Genomic DNA, 23628 nt, shown 5'->3' on the forward strand with positions numbered 1-23628 from the left:
TTGATGGTTTTTGTGACTGCACTTGAAGAAACTTTCAAAGTTCTTGATCTTTTCCGAATTGACTGACCTTCATGTCTTAAAGTAATGATGGACTGTCATTTCTCTTTGCTTATTTGAGCTGTTCTTGCCATAATATGGACTCGGTCTTTTACCAAATAGGTCTATCATCTGTATAACACCCCTACCTTGTCACAACACAACTAATTGGCTCAAACACATTAAGAAGGAAAGAAATTACACTATTTAACTTTTAACACGGCACACCTGTTAATTTAAATGCATTCCAGGTGACTACCTCATGAAGCTGGTTGAGATAATGCCAAGAGTGTGCAAAGCTGCCGTCAAGGCAAAGGGTGGCTACTTTGAAGACTCTCAAATGTAAAACATATTTCTATTTGTTTAACACTTTTTGGTTACTACTGTTATTTCATAGTTTTGATGTCTTCACTATTATTCTACAATGTAGAAAATAGTAAAAATAAAGAAAAATCCTGGGAAAAGTATGTGCGTCCAAAATTTTGACTGGTACTGTAGTTTACGGTAATTGCTGGGACACTTGAGAAAACTGGGCAGACACAAGGCCAAGGTAAAACACAAAAAGAAAAGTCCTAAAATGATCAGGACGTCGTGTTCAAGATCAGGGTCAGACATGCCTTATTATACCAAAATAGTTCGCCCGCCTCCAAACTCCATAATATTTTACTCCAGTCAGTCTGTCAGTCTGTCATGTCCTCGCTATGCCACCAAGCCGAGGCTTCAGATGGTAGGCCCCTACTAATAAGATGCTCAGCTCCAGTGTGTCAGGCAACAGTGTATGATTCAACCAGAAGAGGATTTATTTAGAGAGGGTAAAGGTCCCACATATATGTGTATTACTTCCTAGGGAAATTAGGTTCTGATGTCAAATTGACTGCCATTTGGAATACTTGTTTTACATGAAAAAGTATTGTTACATTACGAACATAAGGAAAAATATTTTGCTGTTTATAGTGCTGCCTGTTCAGAAAATGAATGTTAAATTTACCAGATGGATGATGGAAAGCTGTGCCTACGGCCATAGAAGGATTCCTGAAAGTCCTGGAAGTCCTCGTTCACCAGGGGAAAAACACTCACATTCCTGCCAACAGATAAAAGGATTGCTCTAGTCTCCTGTCTGCTGTTTTCTGAAGCGGCTACTACTTTTTACAAGGCCAGGCAGCGGCACAAATCTAGAAAGAGCAGGAGACCTCGCTGGACTCAGGTTCTAAATTTAACCCCCCACCTCCCATTCCCTCCCTCCCTCGCTTTGCCTGTCATGCAGCTCAGGTGTTGGGAGAAGAGATGGTTGAAATATGGTCTGCAGGAGGTCAGAGGGGTCTGGGCGTTGTGTTAATGTGGGGTGGGGGGATAGGGAGGGATGAGGTGCATGTCTATTATCTCATTGCCGGACAGAAAGGGGATTGGGTCTAGACATCATGACAAAAGAGGTTGGGTTAGTGCTGTTGTGAAGGGGGGTTGCTCAGGAGCCCCACTATTAAACGCAAGTGGTGAGCTAGGAAGGAGCCTGTTATTTATTGTTGGTTACTTTCTGGAAGACACTTTCAATCAGGATGCCAGAGCCGGTCAAAAAAACAGGTAAGCGTACCCGATCAGATTCCATCTCATTTTACTTCAGCATCACTGTATCTCCAGCTGCTATCTAAAGATGTCGCAGGATTTTTTTACCTCCTCTCTCTTTTCCCTCTGTAATAACAAATCCCTCCCAACCTGTGGGACTGGTGGGACTTTTGATCACTGATCATCTCATGTCATAGTTTCTTGTCTTCACAGTTGCATTTCAGAGAGGTTATGTTTGAAAGTTATTGCTGTTACAAGGGGGAACTTTGCCAATGCCTGCCTCTTCAGCTTCATATTAGCTATGCATTTCTTCTGTGCAGTTTTTCTGTCTATTTGATCCATTGAAACTGTAAAGGGAGTGTACAGTGCATTCGGAAAGTATTCAGACCCCTTGACTTTTTCCCATTTTGTTATGTTACAGTCGTATTCTAAAATGGATTAAATTGTCCCCCCCCCATCAATCTTCACACAATACCCCATAATTACAAAGCAAAAACAGGTTTTTAGAAAGAATTTTAGATGTATCAAAAAATATCACATTTACGTAAGTGTTCAGACCCTTTACTCAGTACTTTGTTGAAGCACATTTGTCAGCGATTACAGCCTCCAGTCTTCTTGGGTATGACGTTACAAGCTTCGCACACCTGTATTTCGGGAGTTTCTCCCATTCTTCTCTGCAGATCCTCTCAAGCCCTGTCAGGTTGAATGGGGAGAGTCACTGCACAGAAATTTTCAGGTCTCTCCAGAGATGTTAGATTGGATTCAAGACCGGGCACTGGCTGGGCCACTCAAGGACATTCAGACACTTTTCTTGAAGCCATTCCTGCGTTTTCTTGGCTGTGTACTTAGGGTTGTTTTCCTGTTAGAAGGTTAACCTTTGCCCCAGTCGGAGGTTGTGAGTGCTCTGGAGCAGATTTTCATCAAGGATCTCGCTGTACTTTGCTCCATTCATCTTTACCTCGATCCTGACTAGTCTCCCAGGTATGATCTGTTTCACCGTTTAGAAATGATAGCACTTTATGTATCTAGTCCACCCATTTGAAGGTGTCATATTTTGACCAATTCACTTGATTACAAATAATAATGAATTAATCATGACTATTGATGAGTGAGAAAGTTACAGAGGAATAAATATCATACCCCCCCCAAAAAAAAAAAAAATGGTGATACGTTAGCATGTTTTTGGGTCATGACCTTTGTGAATCTGTAACTTTCTCACTCATCATTATTCACGATTCATTCATGATTCTCTATAAACATGGTAGCATCCACATTAATGTAGAAACATATTTGATTCTTATTTACAATAAAAGTGACTCCAAAATGAAACAATATATTATTTATCATTCATTGCTATTGGGCACAACATAACCAAAACCAACTGCAAATGCATCCAATAAGTTCATACAGTCACAAGCTTGATGTAGTCATTGCGTGCTATGAATATGGGAACAAATATGAAACTTTTGACAAAATGTTATACATTGTAAGTGAATTTGTTCAAATACTTATGACACCTTCAAATGGGGGAACTAGATACATAAAGTGCATTGATTTCTAAACGGTAAAACAGATATGTATGAAAATACCCACAAATAAAAGGTGACATTCTGTACTATCGCCTCATATAAAACATTTGATCTCAAAGTTTTAGCTTCACTGTCCAAATAAATACGTAGGGGAGTGTATGTAAGCCTAAGTTCTAAATTCAGAGTGCATCATTTCATGCATCACTGAGTTCATGTGTAAACATCACTCATCATGTGCAGATGATCCAGAAATGCCTCACAGGATTCTAACCAGACAAATTACTTTCCAGTTTTTTGGGTCAGATGGAAAACATTGCCATTCACTGTGGAAAGAGCAACTCAACAGATCAGATGACAATGCAGCCTCCTCCCAGTATCAGTTACTCAGATACAATATGTCTGCTAAGACATCTAGCGTTCAAGATCTCCCAAAGTACAACAGTCATGGGCTGTTTGAGTAATTCAGCATTAACATCAAGACCCTGTTATCAACAGATAATTATTCTGTAAATCTGTTTTTTGTTGAAGTGTCTTTTAAATGTAGAATGAGTCTCTCTACTGATACAAAGACGCTTTGCACTGCATCTGAAAAGGGGTTTTGAATTCCCCAACTGATGAAGAAATTGTTTGTGGTGAACTATTTGGACTGAAATAAAACAAGAACTAGAAGATACAGGTGAACTATATAAGTTAATTGGGTAAACACTTCCTGGTCCTAATGCTAGCTAACTGCTTTGCTTGCTTGTTATTTTTTACTTTTCTTTTTACAATAACGATTGTTAGTTCAAAATATGTTTCAACCCTCATATTATATATTTTTTCTCATTTACTTTACTTTATATGGAGGAATTTGAGTGAAATGTAATATAAATAGGCCCAATAAATACACAGTTGAGGTTAAGGAGGAGATACCATTCATCATAGCCTGAAAAGGGAGCACACTTGGAAGCCCAGAACAGGCGTAACATTCTTTCTATGCTCCCTGCGCAACTAAAATAGTGTCTCACTAATCCCTCTACTGTGCTACCTGTGCCCCTGTCACTGGGGTTGCCTGCTGAGTGCATTTATTAGTGGGGCACAAATGCATTCTATATTTAAACCCATAGGGTCGTCTTGCTCCATGTGGAGGTCATTTAATTTGTGATGTAATGAGCTGATTGGAAACCATTCCCTGGTTAGAGGGTAATAAAACACCTGATACGACTCACAGAGAGGAGAAATGTATTAGACAATAAAAACCTCTCATTAACAACACATTGGAGAGCTCTGATATCAACTCACTGCAATGCAGATGATTGCAATGATAAGATAAGCCTTTTCAGCATTTATCAATTTCAATTGATTAATTCAACTGAATTTAAAATAGGGGTACAATTAAGGTTACTGTATATACAGTGCCTCCGGAAAGTATTCAGACCCCTTGACTTTTCCCACGTTGTTACATTACAGCCTTATTGTAAAATTGATTAAAACATTTTTTTTTGCCCCTCAGCAATCTACACACAATGCAATGCAAAAACAGGTATTTAGAATTTTTTGCAAATTTATATACATTTTAAACCGGAAATATCACATTTTCATAAGTGTTCAGATCCTTTACTCAGTATTTTGTTGAAGCACCGTGGCAGTGATTACAGCCTTGAGTCTTCTTGGGTATGATGCTACAAGCTTGTATTTGGGGAGTTACTTCCATTCTTCTCTGCAGATCCTCTCAAGCTCTGTCAGATTGGATGGGGAACGTCACTGCACAGCTATTTTCAGGTCTCTCCAGACATGTTCGATCGGGTTCAAGTCTGAGCTCTGGCTGGGCCACTCCTACATTTTCTTGGCTGTGTGCTTAGGGTTGTTTTCCTGTTAGAGGGTTAATCTTTGCCCCAGTCGGAGGTCCTGAGTGCTCTGGACCAGGTTTTCATCAAAGATCTCTCTGTACTTTACTCCATTCATCTGTCACTCGACCCTGAGTAGTCTCCTAGTCGCTGCTGCTGAAAAACATCCCCACAGCATGATGCTGCCACCCCCATGCTTCACCGTAGGGATGGTGCCAGGTTTCTTTCAGAAGTGATCATTGGCATTCAGGCCAAAGAGTTCAATATTGGTTTCATCAGACCAGATAATCTTGTTTCTCATGGTCTAAGAGTCCTTTAGGTGCCTTTTGGCAAACTCCAAACGGGTTGTCATGTGCCTTTTACTGAGGAATTACCTTCCATCTGGCCACTCGAATATAAAGGCCTGATTAGTGGATTGCTGCAGAGATGGTTGTCCTTCTGGAATGTTCTTCCATCTCCACAGAGGAACTCTGGAGCTCTGTCAGAGTGAACATCAGGTTCTTGGCCACCTCCCTGACCAAGGCCCTTCTCCCCCAATTGCTCAGTTTGGACAGGCGGCCAGCTCTAAGAAGAGTCTTGGGGGTTCCAAACTTCTTCCATTTAAGAATGATAGAGGCCACTGTGTTCTTGGGGACCTTTAATGCTGCAGAAATGCTTTGGTACCCTACCCCAGATCTGTGCCTTGACACAATCCTGTCTCGGAGCTCTACAGACAATTCCTTCGACCTCATGGCTTGGTTTTTGCTCTGACATGTGCGGTCAACTGTGGGACCTTATATAGACAGGTGTGTGCCTTTCCAAACAATGTCCAATCAGTTAAATTTGCCACAGGTGGACTCCAATCACATTGTAGAAACATCTCAAGGATGATCAATGGAAACAAGATGCACCTGAGCTCAATTTCATGTCTCATAGCAAAGGGTCTGAATCCTTACGTAAATAAGGTATTCCAGTTATTTATTTTTTATAAATTTGCAAACATTTCGAAAAACCTGTTTTTGCTTTGTCATTATTGGGTATTGTGTGTAGATTAATGAGGGAAACAATTTCTTGAATCCATTTTAGAATACGGCTGTAACGTAACAAAATGTGGGAAAAGGAAAGGGGTCTGAATACCTTCGGAATTCACTGTATAACCTTATTTGTAATTTTTCTGAAGTGCTAACATTTTGATAATAGAACTACTATAGTGTATCATCATAGTGCACCTCAAAGGTTTTACATCACAATTTACTGCAAAAATCCATGACAAACTGGGCATCTTAAAGGGAATAATTTCATTCTAACCCATCCTTCCCTCTCCAGTCTCAGCATTTGCCAAGAAACCAAAGACTCAGGTGGCAGAGGAAGGGGCAACAGTAGTTTTTGAGACAGAGACAGAGAAGCCTGATGCGAAGGTGAGATGGCAGTGCAACACAAAGGACCTTGTCTCTGACGACAAGTATGTGATCAAGGCAGATGGAAACAAGCACTCACTTACCATCCAAGCAGTCACCAAGGAGGACGGCACTGCCTATGCAGTGATTGCCGGAGGGTCAAAAGTCAAGTTTGACCTAAAGGTGAAGGAGAAAGAAGTCATGGAGGAAGTCAAATTGGAATTGAAGGAGAAAGTGAAGGAGGAAGTGAAGGAAAAGAAAGGTGGGAGTCTATGAGGCTGTAGACCTGTGTCCAGAGCCATACTCACCTATGAGCCCAGTGTGAGGAGCACCGAGCACAGAGGCCACCAGACACCATAAACATGTTTGTTGATCACTGAGCACTGTTTGTTGCACTGCTGGTTGTTATCACCTCAATCACAGTCTGTTTTAGACAATCATTCAGTATGTTTCATTTCATCAAGCACAGAGCACAGTGTGTACTGTAACATTACCTACATAGTTGATCACACAGCAACATGTACCCTTTCAGCCTGGCAGTAGGAACTGTGTGTGGTTTGATAAGATGGAAACATGTCTGGGGTCAGAGAGAGACAGTGGCTGTGGAGAGCTCAGATTTGGAGCAGCTCCAGCCTGTCCAGGGCTGCTGTGATTCACATCAAACCCTCCCTGATGACCTTCACCCTGGCCTGGCACAAACAGATTGTTTCCTCATGAGTAACCACAGCAGCAAGTGCTCAGGATAGACAGTCACAAGAGGCATCTGACAGGAGATAACACAGTGCACATGGAAACCTGATCCGTTCCAAGTTGATAAATGGAAATATTTGCAAGATAAGCGTAGACAAATGTGTAAAATAGGGACCTTGTAGCAGTGGTAAGGGCAGAAATGTTGCAAGGGGCAGGTTCAGGTGCAGAAGTTGTGTTTTTATTCATGTCAATGGTCATCCAGACATTCAATTGACAATATTGACAAAGTAATCAAAAATAGACATTTCCAAACTTCTCATAACACTTCTAATGAAAAGGAAAAAGCCTTGAGGCAGGCAAATCTGTCTACTCCAGACTCAGGTTGGGGTATAACAGGCTCACATCAGCCTCCTAACAATAACCCAAACAGGCGATTATATTTTTATAGCTCCCCCCTGGGACGTACCTCTGTCAAAATGGCAGTTAACAATAACTGGTCATGTAAAATGCATATTCATTCCAAAATCCTTCATTACCCTTCAATGTGGAATTGTAGTCTAAAGCAGACATAATAATCATCAGAACTTATTTAATTCACAATTCACAGTCGAGTCATTCATAATACTGGCGTCCTCACGGGAAGGCCACCTACAACTATTAGAAAGTGCCCGCGCACGAATACATTACAGATAGGCCCACTCAGAGCCATCTAGCAAAAGATTGTCTATTATATTGACAAGATAGTCTATTGACCGCTCCAACAATGGAAATACACGTCCTTTAAAGATGGAAGGCAGGCAGGCAGGTAGGAAGAGGTGAGATCAGGTGGGACCATTCCAGCTAATGAGAGGGAAGATAGGCCTATGGAAACAAAGCACTCTCAAATGCTAAGACATTTTATGAGTTAAGAGAGAGCATGCGCATAGTCTAAGTTTCACCACAAAATGTAACCCCTTGAGCATCCCATTGGTTTCTGCATGATGCCCCTCCTCGATCATCTCATTAGCTCCTGCAAGAAAGCCCCCCTCCGCTCCCCCAAAGCATGCCATCTTCCTGCTTGTGTGACACTTTTGATATTGTGGATTTCCCCGGATTGACTATGCAATTAAAATGTGGGTCAAAAGGGAATTAAAGTATTATCTGAGTTTTTCTTTGGTCCACCACCAACATTCAGCCAACTTGTCACAACTGTGGGAAGCATTGGAGTCAACATGGGCCTTGGGGGGTGTGCAACTCAATATTAGGAAAGTGTTCCTAACGTTTCGTAGACTCAGTGTATATGGCCTACAGCCGAAGGTACACTTAGTCTACTAACTAGAGAAACATTCAGTTCTATGAGTCTCCCATTGTTAACTCTTTGTTAACAGAGGAAGCCCAGGGTGGAGCAGGGGACCCAGCAGCTTCAGATCCAGCTGCTACATGCACTGTAGCTCCAGCGGAGGCCCCAAGCCCAGCAGAGACACCTGCAGCAGCGGACACTACACCAGCAGCACCTCAGCCAGGTGCCAATATACAGGCACATGACACTCCAGGATTTGATGGTTAGACCAATGTTTACAGATTGTTCCACCGATCCTTTGAGCTACTGGATACACGCTTGTGGTGATGTTGTAGGGTCACAATGCATGGAAATGGATACATCGTAATATGCCTCACTGAAAAACTTGTGCACTGAGCTTGCCAGTATCACAATTTAGCTTTGTATCAGCCTCACAACCTTCCACAGAGCTTCTGTAAAGAAAAAAAACACAAAAAACAGATGGTTTAACAATCCTCGGTAGTTTACTCGCTCCCAGTTTCTCCCTAGCTCTGTCCTGCTTAACATTTCCTGTTCCTTTCCCAGAAAGTCAAGCCCCTGACATGAAGACAGACCTCACTGGCCTGTTTACAGAGAAACCCCAGAGTGGGGAGGTCACTGTGGGTGAGTGACACCATTACATTTTAGTAATTTAGCAGACACTCTCCTCCAGAGCGACTTAGTTAGACACCAGACATGGTAACATTAGGGAACAGTACCCCAGAGATCATAGCCATTCATGCAAGCCATTCATAAAGATGTTATGGGCATGTCAAGGCATGTTTCCCTACTGTTGTGTCCAGGTGAGAACATCAACTTTGTGGCTAAAGTGAATGCTGCTTCACTGCTGAAGAAGCCCACCATCAAGTGGTTTAAGGGGAAGTGGATGGACCTGGCTAGCAAGTCTGGAAAGAACCTGCAGCTCAAGGAGCTTTATGATCGTAACTCTAAGGTTAGACTTTTGTCCCATACATGAGCATGTTACATACTGTTGTCACCAATGTACAGTTCCGAACATCATGATACAAGAACAGGTTGGACACTGCAATGAGCTGTTAAAAGTTGTTCAGGAAAGTCCTAGAGATCACCTTGCAAAAGACTTCAGAGGTTTTATGGTTTTGGTTGACATTATTATTACCAGGAATTATTTGGCCTTTGATTTCAGGTCTACACCTTTGAGATGCAGATCATTGCAGCCAAGCCCAGTTTCGCTGGAGCTTACAGGTGTGAGGTGTCATCCCGGGACAAGTTTGACAGCTGCAACTTTGACCTAACTGTGCATGGTGGGTGCCCTCACACACAGTACAATCACTAGGGGCAGATTAACAGAAATGACAATTGTTCTTATTTTCTCCTTAGTGCCTTTCCTTGCTAAATCATACAGTAAATATCAGTTATTTTTTATAGTACCTGTGGTATAAAATCAATGATAGAGAAGAGATAACTGATTATTCTATCATGTTTCAGAGGCCCGGGCTGTGGAAGGGTTTGACATCAGGGCAGCTTTCAGGCGCACGTAAGCTCAAACATTTCTTTCTTTCTGTGTATGTGTGTGTGTGTCACAGGAGGTTGGTGGCACCTTAATTGGGGAGAATGGGCTCAAGGTAATGGCTGGAGTGGAATAAATGGAATGGTATCAAATACATGGTTTGATGCCATTCCATTCTCTCTGATCCAGCCATTATTATGAGCCATCCTCCCCTCAGCAGCCTCTACTGGTGTGTGTGTGTGTGTGTGTGTGCGTGTGCAAAAGTTAAAGGTACAGTGCCTTGCGAAAGTATTCGGCCCCCTTGAACTTTGCGACCTTTTGCCACATTTCAGGCTTCAAACATAAAGATATAAAACTGTATTTTTTTGTGAAGAATCAACAACAAGTGGGACACAATCATGAAGTGGAACGACATTTATTGGATATTTCAAACTTTTTTAACAAATCAAAAACAGAAAAATTGGGCGTGCAAAATTATTCAGCCCCCTTAAGTTAATACTTTGTAGCGCCACCTTTTGCTGCGATTACAGCTGTAAGTCGCTTGGGGTATGTCTCTATCAGTTTTGCACATCGAGAGACTGACATTTTTTCCCATTCTTCCTTGCAAAACAGCTCGAGCTCAGTGAGGTTGGATGGAGAGCATTTGTGAACAGCCGTTTTCAGTTCTTTCCACAGATTCTCGATTGGATTCAGGTCTGGACTTTGACTTGGCCATTCTAACACCTGGATATGTTTATTTTTGAACCATTCCATTGTAGATTATGCTTTCTGTTTTGGATCATTGTCTTGTTGGAAGACAAATCTCCGTCCCAGTCTCAGGTCTTTTGCAGACTCCATCAGGTTTTCTTCCAGAATGGTCCTGTATTTGGCTCCATCCATCTTCCCATCAATTCTAACCATCTTCCCTGTCCCTGCTGAAGAAAAGCAGGCCCAAACCATGATGCTGCCACCACCATGTTTGACAGTGGGGATGGGGTGTTCAGGGTGATGAGCTGTGTTGCTTTTACGCCAAACATAACATTTTGCATTGTTGCCAAAAAGTTCAATTTTGGTTTCATCTGACCAGAGCACCTTCTTCCACATGTTTGGTGTGTCTCCCAGGTGGCTTGTGGCAAACTTTAAACAACACTTTTTATGGATATCTTTAAGAAATGGCTTTCTTCTTGCCACTCTTCCATAAAGGCCAGATTTGTGCAATATACGACTGATTGTTGTCCTATGGACAGAGTCTCCCACCTCAGCTGTAGATCTCTGCAGTTCATCCAGAGTGATCATGGGCCTCTTGGCTGCATCTCTGATCAGTCTTCTCCTTGTATGAGCTGAAAGTTTAGAGGGACGGCCAGGTCTTGGTAGATTTGCAGTGGTCTGATACTCCTTCCATTTCAATATTATCGCTTGCACAGTGCTCCTTGGGATGGTTAAAGCTTGGGAAATCTTTTTGTATCCAAATCCGGCTTTAAACTTCTTCACAACAGTATCTCGGACCTGCCTGGTGTGTTGCTTGTTCTTCATGATGCTCTCTGCACTTTTAACGGACCTCAGAGACTATCACAGTGCAGGTGCATTTATACGGAGACTTGATTACACACAGGTGGATTGTATTTATCATCATTAGTCATTTAGGTCAACATTGGATCATTCAGAGATCCTCACTGAACTTCTGGAGAGAGTTTGCTGCACTGAAAGTAAAGGGGCTGAATAATTTTGCACGCCCAATTTTTCAGTTTTTGATTTGTTAAAAAAGTTTGAAATATCCAATAAATGTCGTTCCACTTCATGATTGTGTCCCACTTGTTGTTAATTCTTCACAAAAAAATACAGTTTTATATCTTTATGTTTGAAGCCTGAAATGTGGCAAAAGGTCGCAAAGTTCAAGGGGGCCGAATACTTTCGCAAGGCACTGTATATCAAGTTGTTATTTAGCAAGCTGTATCAACAAAACAACACAAATTAACTTTGTACAATGGTATTAACAAAAGCATTTTTCGACAGCCCCAAACTAGCAGTCTGTGCATATTGTTGGACAGTTATTTAAATGCTTCTCTTTTTTTGTATACATTATGTGCCAATACACAATAAGTAAATAGGGTGTAATAGTATCTATACAGTCCTTTGGATATGTGAGAGAAATAACTATCTGGCAATGCCAACCTGTCAGGAGTGGAGCTGCTAGGAAGAGAAGTGTACCATCAGGAAGGTAGTGGCGGAGGGGTGTTTGCTGCAACATTGGTGGTTCATATCCAAACACTGGGGCCTCTGATTACCAAAAAAGACTTCAGGGAAAGGTTTTCAGTCCATCTTTTTCTCTGCTTTCCTTTTTGGCCAAACAGAGCCAGTTTCTGGGAATATGTAACTTCCTCGCTGGAATTTGAGAAGACAGCCTTGGTGTGAAAGAGACAGGGTTTGACCTAACTCAGAGACCACCTTAGATGTTAAATCCACTGGGTCATCCTTTAGCTTGACAGATTGAACACTGTCATTGTGTCAACTTTGACAGAACCAGCTTCTGGTCTGGAGGTGAGAGAGTACAATAGGCTGGGTTAACAAGCAGCTTAACAGCACACCAACTTTATATGTCACTCAAACTCTCTCGCTGATCTACCACGGGGTCTTTATCAAAACAGCGGAGCCAGCTGCACAAACAGTGAGCCGACGTAGTGAGTTTTGGTCTTGCCCCTGGTTTGATGGCATTGAAAGTGCCAGGATGTGTTAAGACACACAGGCTTTTCTGTGGCACTGGTTCTCCAGGGCTGTCGGATGAGAGATATCACTGGAGGAAGTCACCGCCGTGTGTTGTAATTCTACCACATAAACCACCAGGCCCTCGTTTAATCCTGATCGCTTCAGAGATCAGAGGGAGGAGATGAACACTTCCAGCCGCATTTAAAACGGCTGTCCTCTCCCTGAGATCCCTCATCACATTGATCAGTGTGGAATACAGATTCCATGGGGATTTTGACCAGGTGCTGGCATTCACTTTGAGTGGTTTGTTTTTTGTTTGGAAGATTGTTGCTTCTCATGGTTACGCTAGGACAGGGTAAGGATGCCAGAAAAGACAGCCTGTCTGTCTCTATCCATCTATATTATACTATATTTACAGTGCGTCCCAAAGTTCTCTTTGTTTCTTACCCCTTAAAATATGTCAAGACCCTTTCTGCTACTGTCTATAATTGTCCCCCTTTATGAAATCGGAGAGAGGACTGTGGATTTGTCTCTGTCCGTTCCTTCATACGTTAGTCACACGCGATATCTCAGACAGTACTGAACTGATTTAAAAAATTTAAAAAACGTGGGTGAATGATACATCTTGCCACAGAGATCCGGCACTTACAAAATTACACTGATTCGTCCAAGGCAGGAGCTATAGTAATGAAGTGAACATCATTCGTGAGGGACGACATGTTTATTGTTGTTTTCAAGGGTGCTGCTCATCTCTTATGGTGATGATGATAACTACACTGTAAGAATACATTGCTTTGATAGGGTACTGACATTGTGATATTGGTGCTGATATTTCTACAGGAGTATGGATGGAAGCGAGGAAGCAGGAGAGTTGGACTTCAGTGCCTTGTTGAAGAAAAGGTGAGTGTGAATTATCTCTGATTATTTCAGAACAAAAAGTTGAGTAACATCATTATTTTCCAAATCAGTAAGCTTGTTTCTCTTGGGCATGTTATCTTATTGTGTCCATCTCTCTTTGTCACACCCACCCTCCCCCTCTCCGTTTCTTCACTGGATTTCACTATACAGAGAGTAAGTGACTACTACTAGAGTTTACCCAACAGATTGAATTAATGGACATGATTTCCCAGCTACTTTATCACTAACCTGAATTCAGGTCAGTCTTGCTGCCTACTCACAATGCATCTTGAGTCATTCTGCTAATCTTGAGTCCTCCTTGGTCCCAGACTACTTCTGCCTAGCACACTCACACCCCTCATGCCCTGCAGAAGACTGTCACTTCTACCAAACAAGCTAGAACACATAGAGCAGTACACTGTTAGAAAAAAAAGGTTCCAAAACGGTTCTTTGGCTGTCCCCATAGGAGAACCCTTTTTGGGTCCAGGTAAAACCCTTTTGGATTCCATGTAGAACCCTCTGTGGAAAGGGTTATACATGGAACCCAAAAGGGTTCTTACAAGGGTTCTCTTACGGGGACAGCCAAAGGACCCTTTTAGGTTCTTGATAGCACATTTTTTTCTGCGAGTGCAGGAGATTTAGCACACATCTGAATGCACTAGAAGCTTTTACAACACTTTGTGGTCTGCACCTGTTTCTTCCCTATGAGTGTCACTGCATCATCACAATGAGTCATCACTGACTCTCCTTCCATATCCAGTCACGACTCCACCTGTTTTAAAAGCAATGGTTTATTTCCGCCCCCATCACACACAGACATTGTTCCGTCTCACTCAATCTCTTAATGTCAAACACATCTCCTAGTCTAGTGGATTTCATGCCCTGGCATTTACCTTGATGTCATGAATTGACCTATACTGGCAAACACATTGTTTTAGGATCTCTTGTTTGTTGAAAATGTGAATGTTGTTTTCAAAATTCATAATGCAGTAAAAATTATTTTGATTTGAAGTTCTATATAATTCAGATGAATCTTAATTTATTTTCAAAATTTTACAATAGCTATGTCACTTTTCTGCATGTCTGCAGACCATTGCAGCAGAAATTATATTTGTTGTAGTTATTGCGCTTGTTTGCGGTCTTCATGGGTGGGTTCTAGGGTGCTATAATTCGATTTTGGGTACTGCAATGTATATTTAATGTGTGTATTAATCTGTTTGGTTTGTCTTGTCATGCATGTCGCTTGGGTTCTGCTTCGGAATGAGCGCAGCAGTTGTTTTAAAGGTTCACCAGGTCATCGGTAAGAAACAATTGTTGTCGATGTAATAACATGCTATCTGATTGTTATGTGAAGACTGCAAGGAGTTTTTGAGTGAAACCTGAATGCAAATTTGACTTATAAAATTGTAATGGAAAATTGAAGAAAATGTATAATGAAGATAATGTATAAGTAGGCCTATTGAGCATGAGTAGACCTAACTGTTACTGTGCATGGTCAGTAATGTAGCCTAATGATAATGCTAAGTGATGGCTTCAGACAGTGGCTTACCTTGTCCCCTTGTGCCGTCTTTCTGTGCCAGTGCCTCTAAGTCCCAGGTGAAAAATGAGCCTGATGAGGATGTATGGGAAATCCTCCAGAAGGCTCCAGCCAGTGAGTATGAGAAGATTGCCTTCCAGTATGGCATAACAGACCTGCGTGGGATGTTGAAGAGGCTGAAGAAGATGAAGAAGGAGGAAAAGAAGAGTGAAGGTTGGTATCTCTATCTTTGTGAAACCAACACATATCCTTCAGCTAATACATTATGCATCCTCAGACTGAACCCGACCTAAAATGGACACCGCAAATACCCATTTAGGTACTCATCCCTCCATGGAAGCCTCCATTGTAGAAGCTAGCTACTGTATCTGTATTTACAGCTAAATGTTACCTCTGCAGCACAGGAGGTTGCTGAGGGGAGGACGGCTTATAATAATGGCCAGAACGGAGTGAATTGAATGGCATCAAGCATGGAAGCTATGTGTTTGATGTAGTTGATACCATTCCACTTACTCCGCTCCAGCCATTACCACAAGCCCGTCCTCCCCAATTAAATCGCCACCAACCTCCTGTGCTCTGCAGATAAGTATTGTTAACTATAGGAAAAGTAATTTCTCTCCATGTGTCTGTGTCTCCAAACTCCAGTTTTCCTAAAGAAGCTGGACCCTGCCTACCAGGTAGAAAAAGGGCATAAAATGAAACTATGCATTGATGTGGCCAATGAAGACGTAGATGTAAAATGGCTGAAGAATGGGCAAGAGATTCAATCAACTGGAAGGTAGCCATCAGCGGAGAGGGTTTTCTGAGCTTGCAATCAAATTGAATGAATTACTGATGTATCATCTCTTACAAATGAGTGTACAACACATGCTTATTCAGCAACTCAACAATACAATTAGCTATCTCTCAGATTGCTGTATATGTCATGCTAACGTTTCTCTTCCTTCCCCCCACAACACATGGATGGACTGTGCTGATCTTGCTGCCCTTTCATGAACAGCAAGTAAGTGCTTTCATCATTTCAAGCAGCACATCTGAAATTGTTTTGCTAGGTACCAACAGTACCAAAGAGCTGAAATAAGTTACACAGGAATACGACTTTGTCAACCATTGTAAATATGGAAGCTTTTTGGGGTCTCCACACTGCTGTCTAATCTGAAAACATGATGATGACTGATGTAAAACTGTTATGCTATCAACTAATTTACCAGCTATCTATACAATGTATCATCAACAAGAATACAGTGTTACACAGAAGGCTATTGCGGTTTGAATGTTGTCTATGTCTGTCAAAAAGAAGGGACAATTGAGTGAATAATTGAGTGGATAATGAAGGTTCTTGTCCATCTATCAGGTACATATTTGAGAGTGTTGGCAACAAGCGATACCTCACCATCAACCACTGCTCACTGTCAGATGATGCCACATACACTTGTGTGGTCGGAGATGAGAAGTGCACCACAGAGCTCTTTGTCAAAGGTGCCTGTGAGACAAGCTGAAAGTGGACAATCAACGGTCCAACATCAATGTTTCATTTGTACACCAGTTTGAATGCATTTCACACTGACATTATATTTGTGCCTGGTGGTATAATGGTGGTTCTTACTGTTTCTTTCTCTGTGTGTCTGCAGAGCCTCCTGTCACTATTACAAGTCATCTGGAGGACCAGATGGTCATGAAGGGTGAGCGGGTGGAGTTAGAGTGTGAGGTGTCAGAAGAAGGGGCTACTGTCAAATGGTAAGACGTTCCCTCAACCCACAAATCAAACTCAAACACCATAACTTCCATACCATAGAAGGTGTGAGGAGGTTAACAATGGGTGCCATACCAGACAGGGTCTTAAGATTTACAAAGTGCCAAGTCCCTGACCCAGGACATCAAAAGCATGGTCTGGCATACTGTTCACATTATGTCACTTCACAACAACTCAGAGAGACAGACAATAGATGGCTGTAATAACTAATATGGTGACATAGTGGTACAGTAGGAAATAGCTATGTTTTGTGTTTCCCTTGTTAGAAGTAATCCACATATCAGATCTTGGTTTGATACATTACTCTGGTTGTAAGGATTGAAACAGATGTAGTTTCTGAGTCTGCGCTGCATGGTACAATTTCCTCACATGTCCAGCTGATGGCATTTGTGTCTCTCATGGCATTAACGTGTTAGTCACCCCGAGGCTCTGACTTCCCTGATTGAAAGATAGATGCTGACCTGCCTGCCACAGTGACTCTGCCACGGTGTCTCAGCCACGGTGTCTCTGCCACGGTGACTCTGCCACGGTGTCTCAGCCACGGTGTCTCAGTCACTGTGTCTCTGCCACGGTGTCTCTGCCACGGTGTCTCAGCCACGGTGTCTCTGCCACGGTGACTCTGCCACGGTGTCTCAGCCACGGTGTCTCTGCCACAGTGACTCTGCCATGGTGTCTCAGCCACGGTGTCTCAGTCACTGTGTCTCTGCCACAGTGTCTCTGCCACAGTGTCTCAGTCACAGTATATCTGCCACAGGGCTAGGCTGGATATCATAACATGCAGTAAATTATCAGCCACATGAAAGGTCACACAGAGCTGTTAGCACCTCCCCTGTCCTTTAACTGAACAAGAAAGTAATTGTGAATTATGGTCACCCATCTAAAATACAACAGGGTGATGTTCCTGGAATTTGGTCTAATCATGGGCACAGAAATAAATATCTATCTGCCAGTTCGTTTCTTTGGGAAAACATACAGTATCAGATTGCCATGATACCACTGTTAATACCTGTGTAACAGTGCCTTCATTGGTGAAAATGAAATAGTTGTGGTAAAGTGATGACCATTCAGAAAAGCGACATGTTGAGAACATTTGTAATGCAAAATGGCTGACTTTGTTACATCGACAACTCTGTATCACATTCACTAGATACTGTCTAACATAACCTCAAATCAAAGCTGTTATAGTGACACCTCTGACTGTTTTGTAGAAATGTAGATTAAATTAATCAGACAATAATGGAGAATTTGATACTGCTGGTGCTCATGTGCTGCTCCGTCTATGCAGGGAAAAAGATGGTGTGGAGCTGACAAGGGATGAGTCCTTCAAGTACCGCTTCAAGAAAGATGGCCGCAAGCACGTCCTCATCATTAATGAGGCAACTAAGGAGGACTGTGGCCACTACACAGTTAAAACCAATGGCGGTGAATCTATGTCTGAACTCATGGTGTCGGGTAAGTGCTCACGTCAGACAACAGAACAGAATGAAATACATCTCTGCTCAACAATGTTGAATATGATAGCTAGTATCCTGGGGTCCAACCACCTGCAGTCCATAAAGCATGTCCAGTTTATAGACAGACAAAGTAATCTTTGAACTAGAGTACTGGGCTGAAGATACAAAAAACATTGTGAATCTTCTTCCTCACCCTTCAACGAGACACAGCCTACTCTTGTGTTCCTGTCACTCCAAGCAAGCCCCTGTTCTGCCTAACCTTGAAACATGGCTGCCCACGCCATCAACCATGTTACTATGTCAAGGTTACCGCACAGACACAAGTCTGTCCAAATGCCAGCTAAAGTTAGAAGACATGGCCCATATATTTTATCTGAAGGGTACAGGCTGGCGCAGGTGACCCTCAATTGTCTATCTGTGTCTTTGTCTGTCTCTCTCTGTATGTGTTCTATCTTTCTCTCTTTGTTTGTTCTCTCTCTCTCTCTCTCTCTCTCTCTCTCTCTCTATTCTGTCCTGTCCCGTTGTACTGCATGTTTAATTTGTTCTGTATATCTAATTTGTGCCAATAGGTGTATATTTATAGGGTATTCCAAAAAGGTATTCAGGGAACATGGCAAACTAAAAATGTTGTCCTATTCCAGCGAGTATAGAGAATCAAACCACAGGCGATGTGGTAGAGACGTTGGATGATGACCATTCAATGGAAAAGAACGTAGGAGAAAATCTAAACGAACGTAGGACAAAAATTAAATAACATTAATTTTGATTGAACAACAACCATCAATTAACAATGTCACTTCAGCATTTTCAACTGTGACAGAATCTTAGCCATGTCATTATGACGTCTAAAAACACCCATTCTCCACCATCTCATAACTAAACATCAGTTTATCACCGTTTTACAATCCTAACATGACCGTAAGTGCCCAGTCATTGATGTCAAGAGCTGCAGTATGAAGACATTGGTTTTGCTGTCTTTCAGTTAGACCTGGAATTTTTTTTGAACATTTTGGATGTAGATGTACAGTACCAGTCAAAAGTTTGGACACACCTACTTATTCATGGATTTTTCTTTATTTTTTACAATTGTAGAATAATAGTGAAGACATCAAAACTATGAAATAACACATATGGAATCATATGGAAATATATTTTATATTTGAGATTCTTCAAAGTAGCCACCCTTTGCCTTACCACACTCTTGGCATTCTCTCAACCAGCTTCACCTGGAATGATTTTCCAACAGTCTTGAAGGAGTTCCCACATATGCTGAGCTCTGGTTGGCTGCTTTTCCTTCACTTTGTGGTCCAACTCATCCCAAAACATCTCAATTGGGTTGAGGTCAGGTGATTGTGGAGGCCAGGTCCTCTGATGCAGCACTCCATCACTCTCCTTCTTGGTCAAATAGTATTTTTTGGCTACTACATAATTCCATATGTGTTATTTCATAGTTTTGATTTCTTCACTATTATTCTACAATGTAGAAAATGGTAAAAATAAAGAAAAACCCTTGAATGTGTAGGTGTGTCCAAACTTTTGACTGGTACTGTATATAAACAGACATGTATGTTTGTATATATACAGTTATCAAACCAAATAAAAATCAAATGACATTTTATTTTTCACATAGGCCAAATACAAATACAACCTTATCATGAAATGCTTACTTACGAGCCCTTAACCAACAATGCAGAGTTTTTTTATTTATATTTAGTAAGTAAGACATTTTCTGCTAAATGGACTAAAGGAAAAATAGTAACACAATAACATAACAATAATGAGGCTATATACAAGGGGTACAGGTACTGAGTAAATATGCAGGAGTACGGGTTAGTCGTGTAATTGAGGTAATATATACAGTACATGTAGGTTGGGGTAAAGTGACTACGCATAGATAATAAACAGAGAGTAGCAGCAGCGTATGTGAGGAGTGTGATGGAATATTAATGTATATATGTGTGTGGCGTCAATATGAATGTGTGTTTTCTGTGTGTGTCTGTGTGTGTATTGCAGTGTCAGTGTAGTATGTGCGGGTGTGTGGTTAGAGTCTATTAAGTATATATCGAACCTGTGCAAGAGTCAGTGCAAAAAAAAAAAAAAGAATAAAATAAGGGGGTCAGTGTATATAGTCCAGGTGGCTATTTGATTAACTGTCGAGCAGTCTTATGGCTTGAGGGTAGAAGCTGTTAAGGAGCCTTTTGGTCCTAGACTTAGTGCTTGGGTATCGGTTGCCGTGCGATAGCAGAATGAACTGTGACTTGAGTGGCTGTAGTTTTTTGCCATTTTTAGGGCCTTCCTCTGACACCGCCTGGTATAGAGGTCCTGGATGGCAGGAAGCTGGGCCGTACACACTACCCTCTGTATTGCCTTACGGTCAGATGCCGAGCAGTTGCCATACCAAACGGTGATGCAACCATGCTCTCGATGGTGCAGCTGTAGAATTTTCTGAGGATCTGAGGACCCATGCAAAATCTTTGCAGTCTCCTGGCATTATCGTGCCCCCTAGGCATTATCGTGCTCTCTTCAAGACTGTCTTGGTGTATCTGGACCATGATAGTTTCTTAGTGATGTGGACACCAAGGAACTTGAAGCTCTCGATCTGCTCCACTACAACCCTGTCGATGTGAGTGGGGGAGTGCTTGGCCCTTCTTTCCTATAGTTCACAATCAGCTCCTTTGTTTTGCTCTGGTTGAGGGAGAGGTTGTTGTCCTGCCACCACACTGCCAGGTCTCTGACCTCCTCTCTGGTTCGTCGTTGGTGATCAGGCCTACTACTGTTGTGTCATCGGCAAACTTAATGATGGTGTTGGAGTCGTGTATGGCCACGCAGTCGTGGGTGAACAGGGAGTACAGGAGGGGACTAAGCACAAACCCCTGAATACACAAGTATCTTGTGTGTATTATTTTATTGTGTGTTGCTCAGCGGTTGTTGCTCGTAGTTGAATTTAAAGATGATATCTGGCCCAGCTCGCAACTATAGTTTATCTGGGCCCCATCAAAATTTAGCCATTGCCAAGAATTACCAGCTGCCAATCCCATTATGCTCTAGGTAGCAGCTTTTCATTGCTCCTGTCAGCTAACTTCATTCTGCCGTAACCTTCACTAGGAGTGGAGTAGTTTACATTGATCATTGCGGACACTACCTGTCCACTACCCTTAACTGTCTCATACTCTCTCTTATGTTGATAGACTTTGAGCTTGCAGCCTTCATTGATGTCTAAAAGTATTAGTTTCCTGTGTGGATCAGATGCCCTATCCTCTATGCATCTGGTGTTGTCATATACTGTATATATACTGTATATCCATGTCACTTAGGATCCCCTAGTAAAAGTCCCCCAGAAAAACCTAGGATCATAATGAACACACCCCATATTCTGAAATACTTCATATACTACATACATTGTGAATCATCTCTGACCTCTGACTTCTGACCCTTTAGAGAAGGAACTGGAGGTGTACCAAAACATTGCTGACCTCACGGTGAAGGCAAAGGATGAGGCTGTGTTTAAGTGTGAGGTCTCAGATGAGACTGTGAAGGGTATCTGGTACAAGAACGGAGTGGAAGTGAAGGCCGATGCCAGGACCAATATTACACACATTGGCAGGTGAGAATGGTATCCATACTGTTGTACTGGGTAGCGTCAAAATGTTTGTTGAGTAGTTGGACAAATATTTGTGAAAATTATGTCTCACTGAAGGATCCACAAACTCACTATCGATGATGTCAAACCTGAGGACCAGGGTGACTACACCTTTGTTCCAGAGGGATACGCATTCAACCTCTCAGCCAAACTCAACTTCCTGGGTACTTTTACAATTACACCATGTCATGTGCCCCTGCATTTCATAATGATCCTTTTCATTTTATGAATTCATTGCGTATTTGTCTGCTTTTCAGAGGTCAAGATCGATTATGTCCCTCGACAAGGTATACCATGGTTTATTCTTCATCCTCGTAGCCTCTTATTTAATTGAAAATATTATACATCTTGGATTGCTGGATTAAGAATACATTTACATATGTTGCATATCCATCATTCTTTATTCCTGAAGATCCTCCAAAGATCCACCTGGACTGCATGGGTCACACGGCCGACTCCACCATAATGGTGGTGGCTGGGAACAAGCTGCGACTGGACGTGCCCATCACTGGAGACCCAGCGCCTACTGTGGTCTGGACAAAGGGAGAAAAGGTAAAGTTGCTGGTTTTCCTGCCACGCAGGCTAGCACATAGCCTCTATTCCAATCTTGGTAGGCCAGAACCAAATCTTGTGTGAACGCTGGCCTCTGGCCAGTGGATGTTTAGGGGAGACTACCTCAGTTCCAATGACTGTACAGATGTTCAGGTAAGGCTTGCTGTGAGAAGACTGAACCATGTTGTTTTGTCTGCCCCGTTAGTAAGTCATAAGCTGTCTGATACTTTGTATGTTCACTCATACAATTAACTCTTCCACTACCATGTACTGTAGACTAGCTTAATTATTCATGTTTCTTTCCTTGTTTTTTTCAATATCAACTATGGTGTTTAGCTTGTTTTCCACTTTCAACTATGTGGTTTCCCATGTTCTCAATTGTCAAACGTTTTAATTTATGTCTTAGCTAATTGTCCCACTTTCATGGTGAGAGGGTCCCTTCCTCACCCATCCCAACAGGTAGGAGGTCTGCAGGTGATCACATGACCTAAATGCCCTCAGGTGACTGGTTGATTGCTGGGAACGGGAGGTTAGTTGGTGAGAAGGGGGAGACAAGAGGGGAATACCCTCTGGCCTCCTCTTCAGCACCCTTACTGCTTTGCTCTGCTCATGTAGGCTGGCTCTGAGGTGGCGGCAGAAACATGGAGCATCAAGGATGGGGATGTGAGTGTGGCCCTAAACACCAACGCTGAGACCTGTGCATGTCTCTTTTCAATCTCTATTACTACTTTCTCTCCATAGCACCTGGGTTCCAAAAAATGCATCTCTTTCCCCTGTATATGTGTTTGTGCATTTGTGTCAGTCTCATGCTGTCCTTTCTCTTCTGGCATCCCTGTTACTTTTTATTCCTCATGCTCTCACACACTGTTCATTTCAAAACATCAAGGATTTTATTTTGTCTGTGCCAATAGAAGCCTGGGTGGCAACATGTTGCCTGATAACTTACCACAGCATTCAATGCTAATTAAACAATGCATGCAGTTTCATACTTCATGACGATCAGGTAAGAGCATGTTCAAAATCTTCTGCTGAAATGAAAGACATTGAAGGGGTGACACCATGGCAGAACAGTAAGTATTATAGCTGCTTCTGCATGAACATTTCAGCTGAGTCTATGAGTAAACCTCCCAGTGTGGTTGGTTTTCATGCCAAAAAGCATGACCAGGTAAATCCTTTCCAGCCAATGTGTCTTGGAAAGTGTATTTCATCCTTTTTTGGCTTTGACAATAAACAGTATCATCAAGGGTGTGTTCACTACAACAGACCGGAAGCAAGCAAGCCGAAACAAGGAAGGACCTACCTGAATTTGT

At 42.1% G+C, this 23628-nt stretch overlaps 1 protein-coding gene across 6 annotated transcripts in view; it reads left to right on the forward strand.

The window, feature by feature from the left end:
- Positions 1 to 1465: 1465 nt before the first annotated feature.
- LOC112249597 (myosin-binding protein C, cardiac-type-like) overlaps positions 1466 to 23628 on the forward strand; it is a 40399-nt gene continuing 18236 nt past the window's right edge. The window contains exons 1-20 of one of the 6 annotated variants that reach the window (XM_042321119.1): positions 1466 to 1614; positions 6257 to 6589; positions 8385 to 8558; positions 8861 to 8938; positions 9118 to 9266; positions 9480 to 9597; positions 9782 to 9830; positions 13326 to 13385; positions 13554 to 13556; positions 14653 to 14682; positions 14963 to 15132; positions 15565 to 15697; positions 15920 to 15922; positions 16274 to 16398; positions 16551 to 16656; positions 17958 to 18124; positions 21565 to 21730; positions 21824 to 21930; positions 22024 to 22053; positions 22179 to 22318. In XM_042321119.1, the coding sequence (XP_042177053.1) occupies positions 1590 to 1614; positions 6257 to 6589; positions 8385 to 8558; positions 8861 to 8938; positions 9118 to 9266; positions 9480 to 9597; positions 9782 to 9830; positions 13326 to 13385; positions 13554 to 13556; positions 14653 to 14682; positions 14963 to 15132; positions 15565 to 15697; positions 15920 to 15922; positions 16274 to 16398; positions 16551 to 16656; positions 17958 to 18124; positions 21565 to 21730; positions 21824 to 21930; positions 22024 to 22053; positions 22179 to 22318 (2166 nt within the window). In that variant the 5' untranslated portion in view covers positions 1466 to 1589. The remainder of the gene's footprint in view (positions 1615 to 6256; positions 6590 to 8384; positions 8559 to 8860; positions 8939 to 9117; positions 9267 to 9479; positions 9598 to 9781; positions 9831 to 13325; positions 13386 to 13553; positions 13557 to 14652; positions 14683 to 14962; positions 15133 to 15564; positions 15698 to 15919; positions 15923 to 16273; positions 16399 to 16550; positions 16657 to 17957; positions 18125 to 21564; positions 21731 to 21823; positions 21931 to 22023; positions 22054 to 22178; positions 22319 to 23628) is intronic. The other 5 variants (XM_042321122.1, XM_042321120.1, XM_042321121.1 and 2 more) reach the window with 5 other exon arrangements.

This window comes from Oncorhynchus tshawytscha, linkage group LG04, assembly GCF_018296145.1.
Source record: "Oncorhynchus tshawytscha isolate Ot180627B linkage group LG04, Otsh_v2.0, whole genome shotgun sequence".
Classification (NCBI taxonomy): Eukaryota; Metazoa; Chordata; class Actinopteri; order Salmoniformes; family Salmonidae; genus Oncorhynchus; species Oncorhynchus tshawytscha.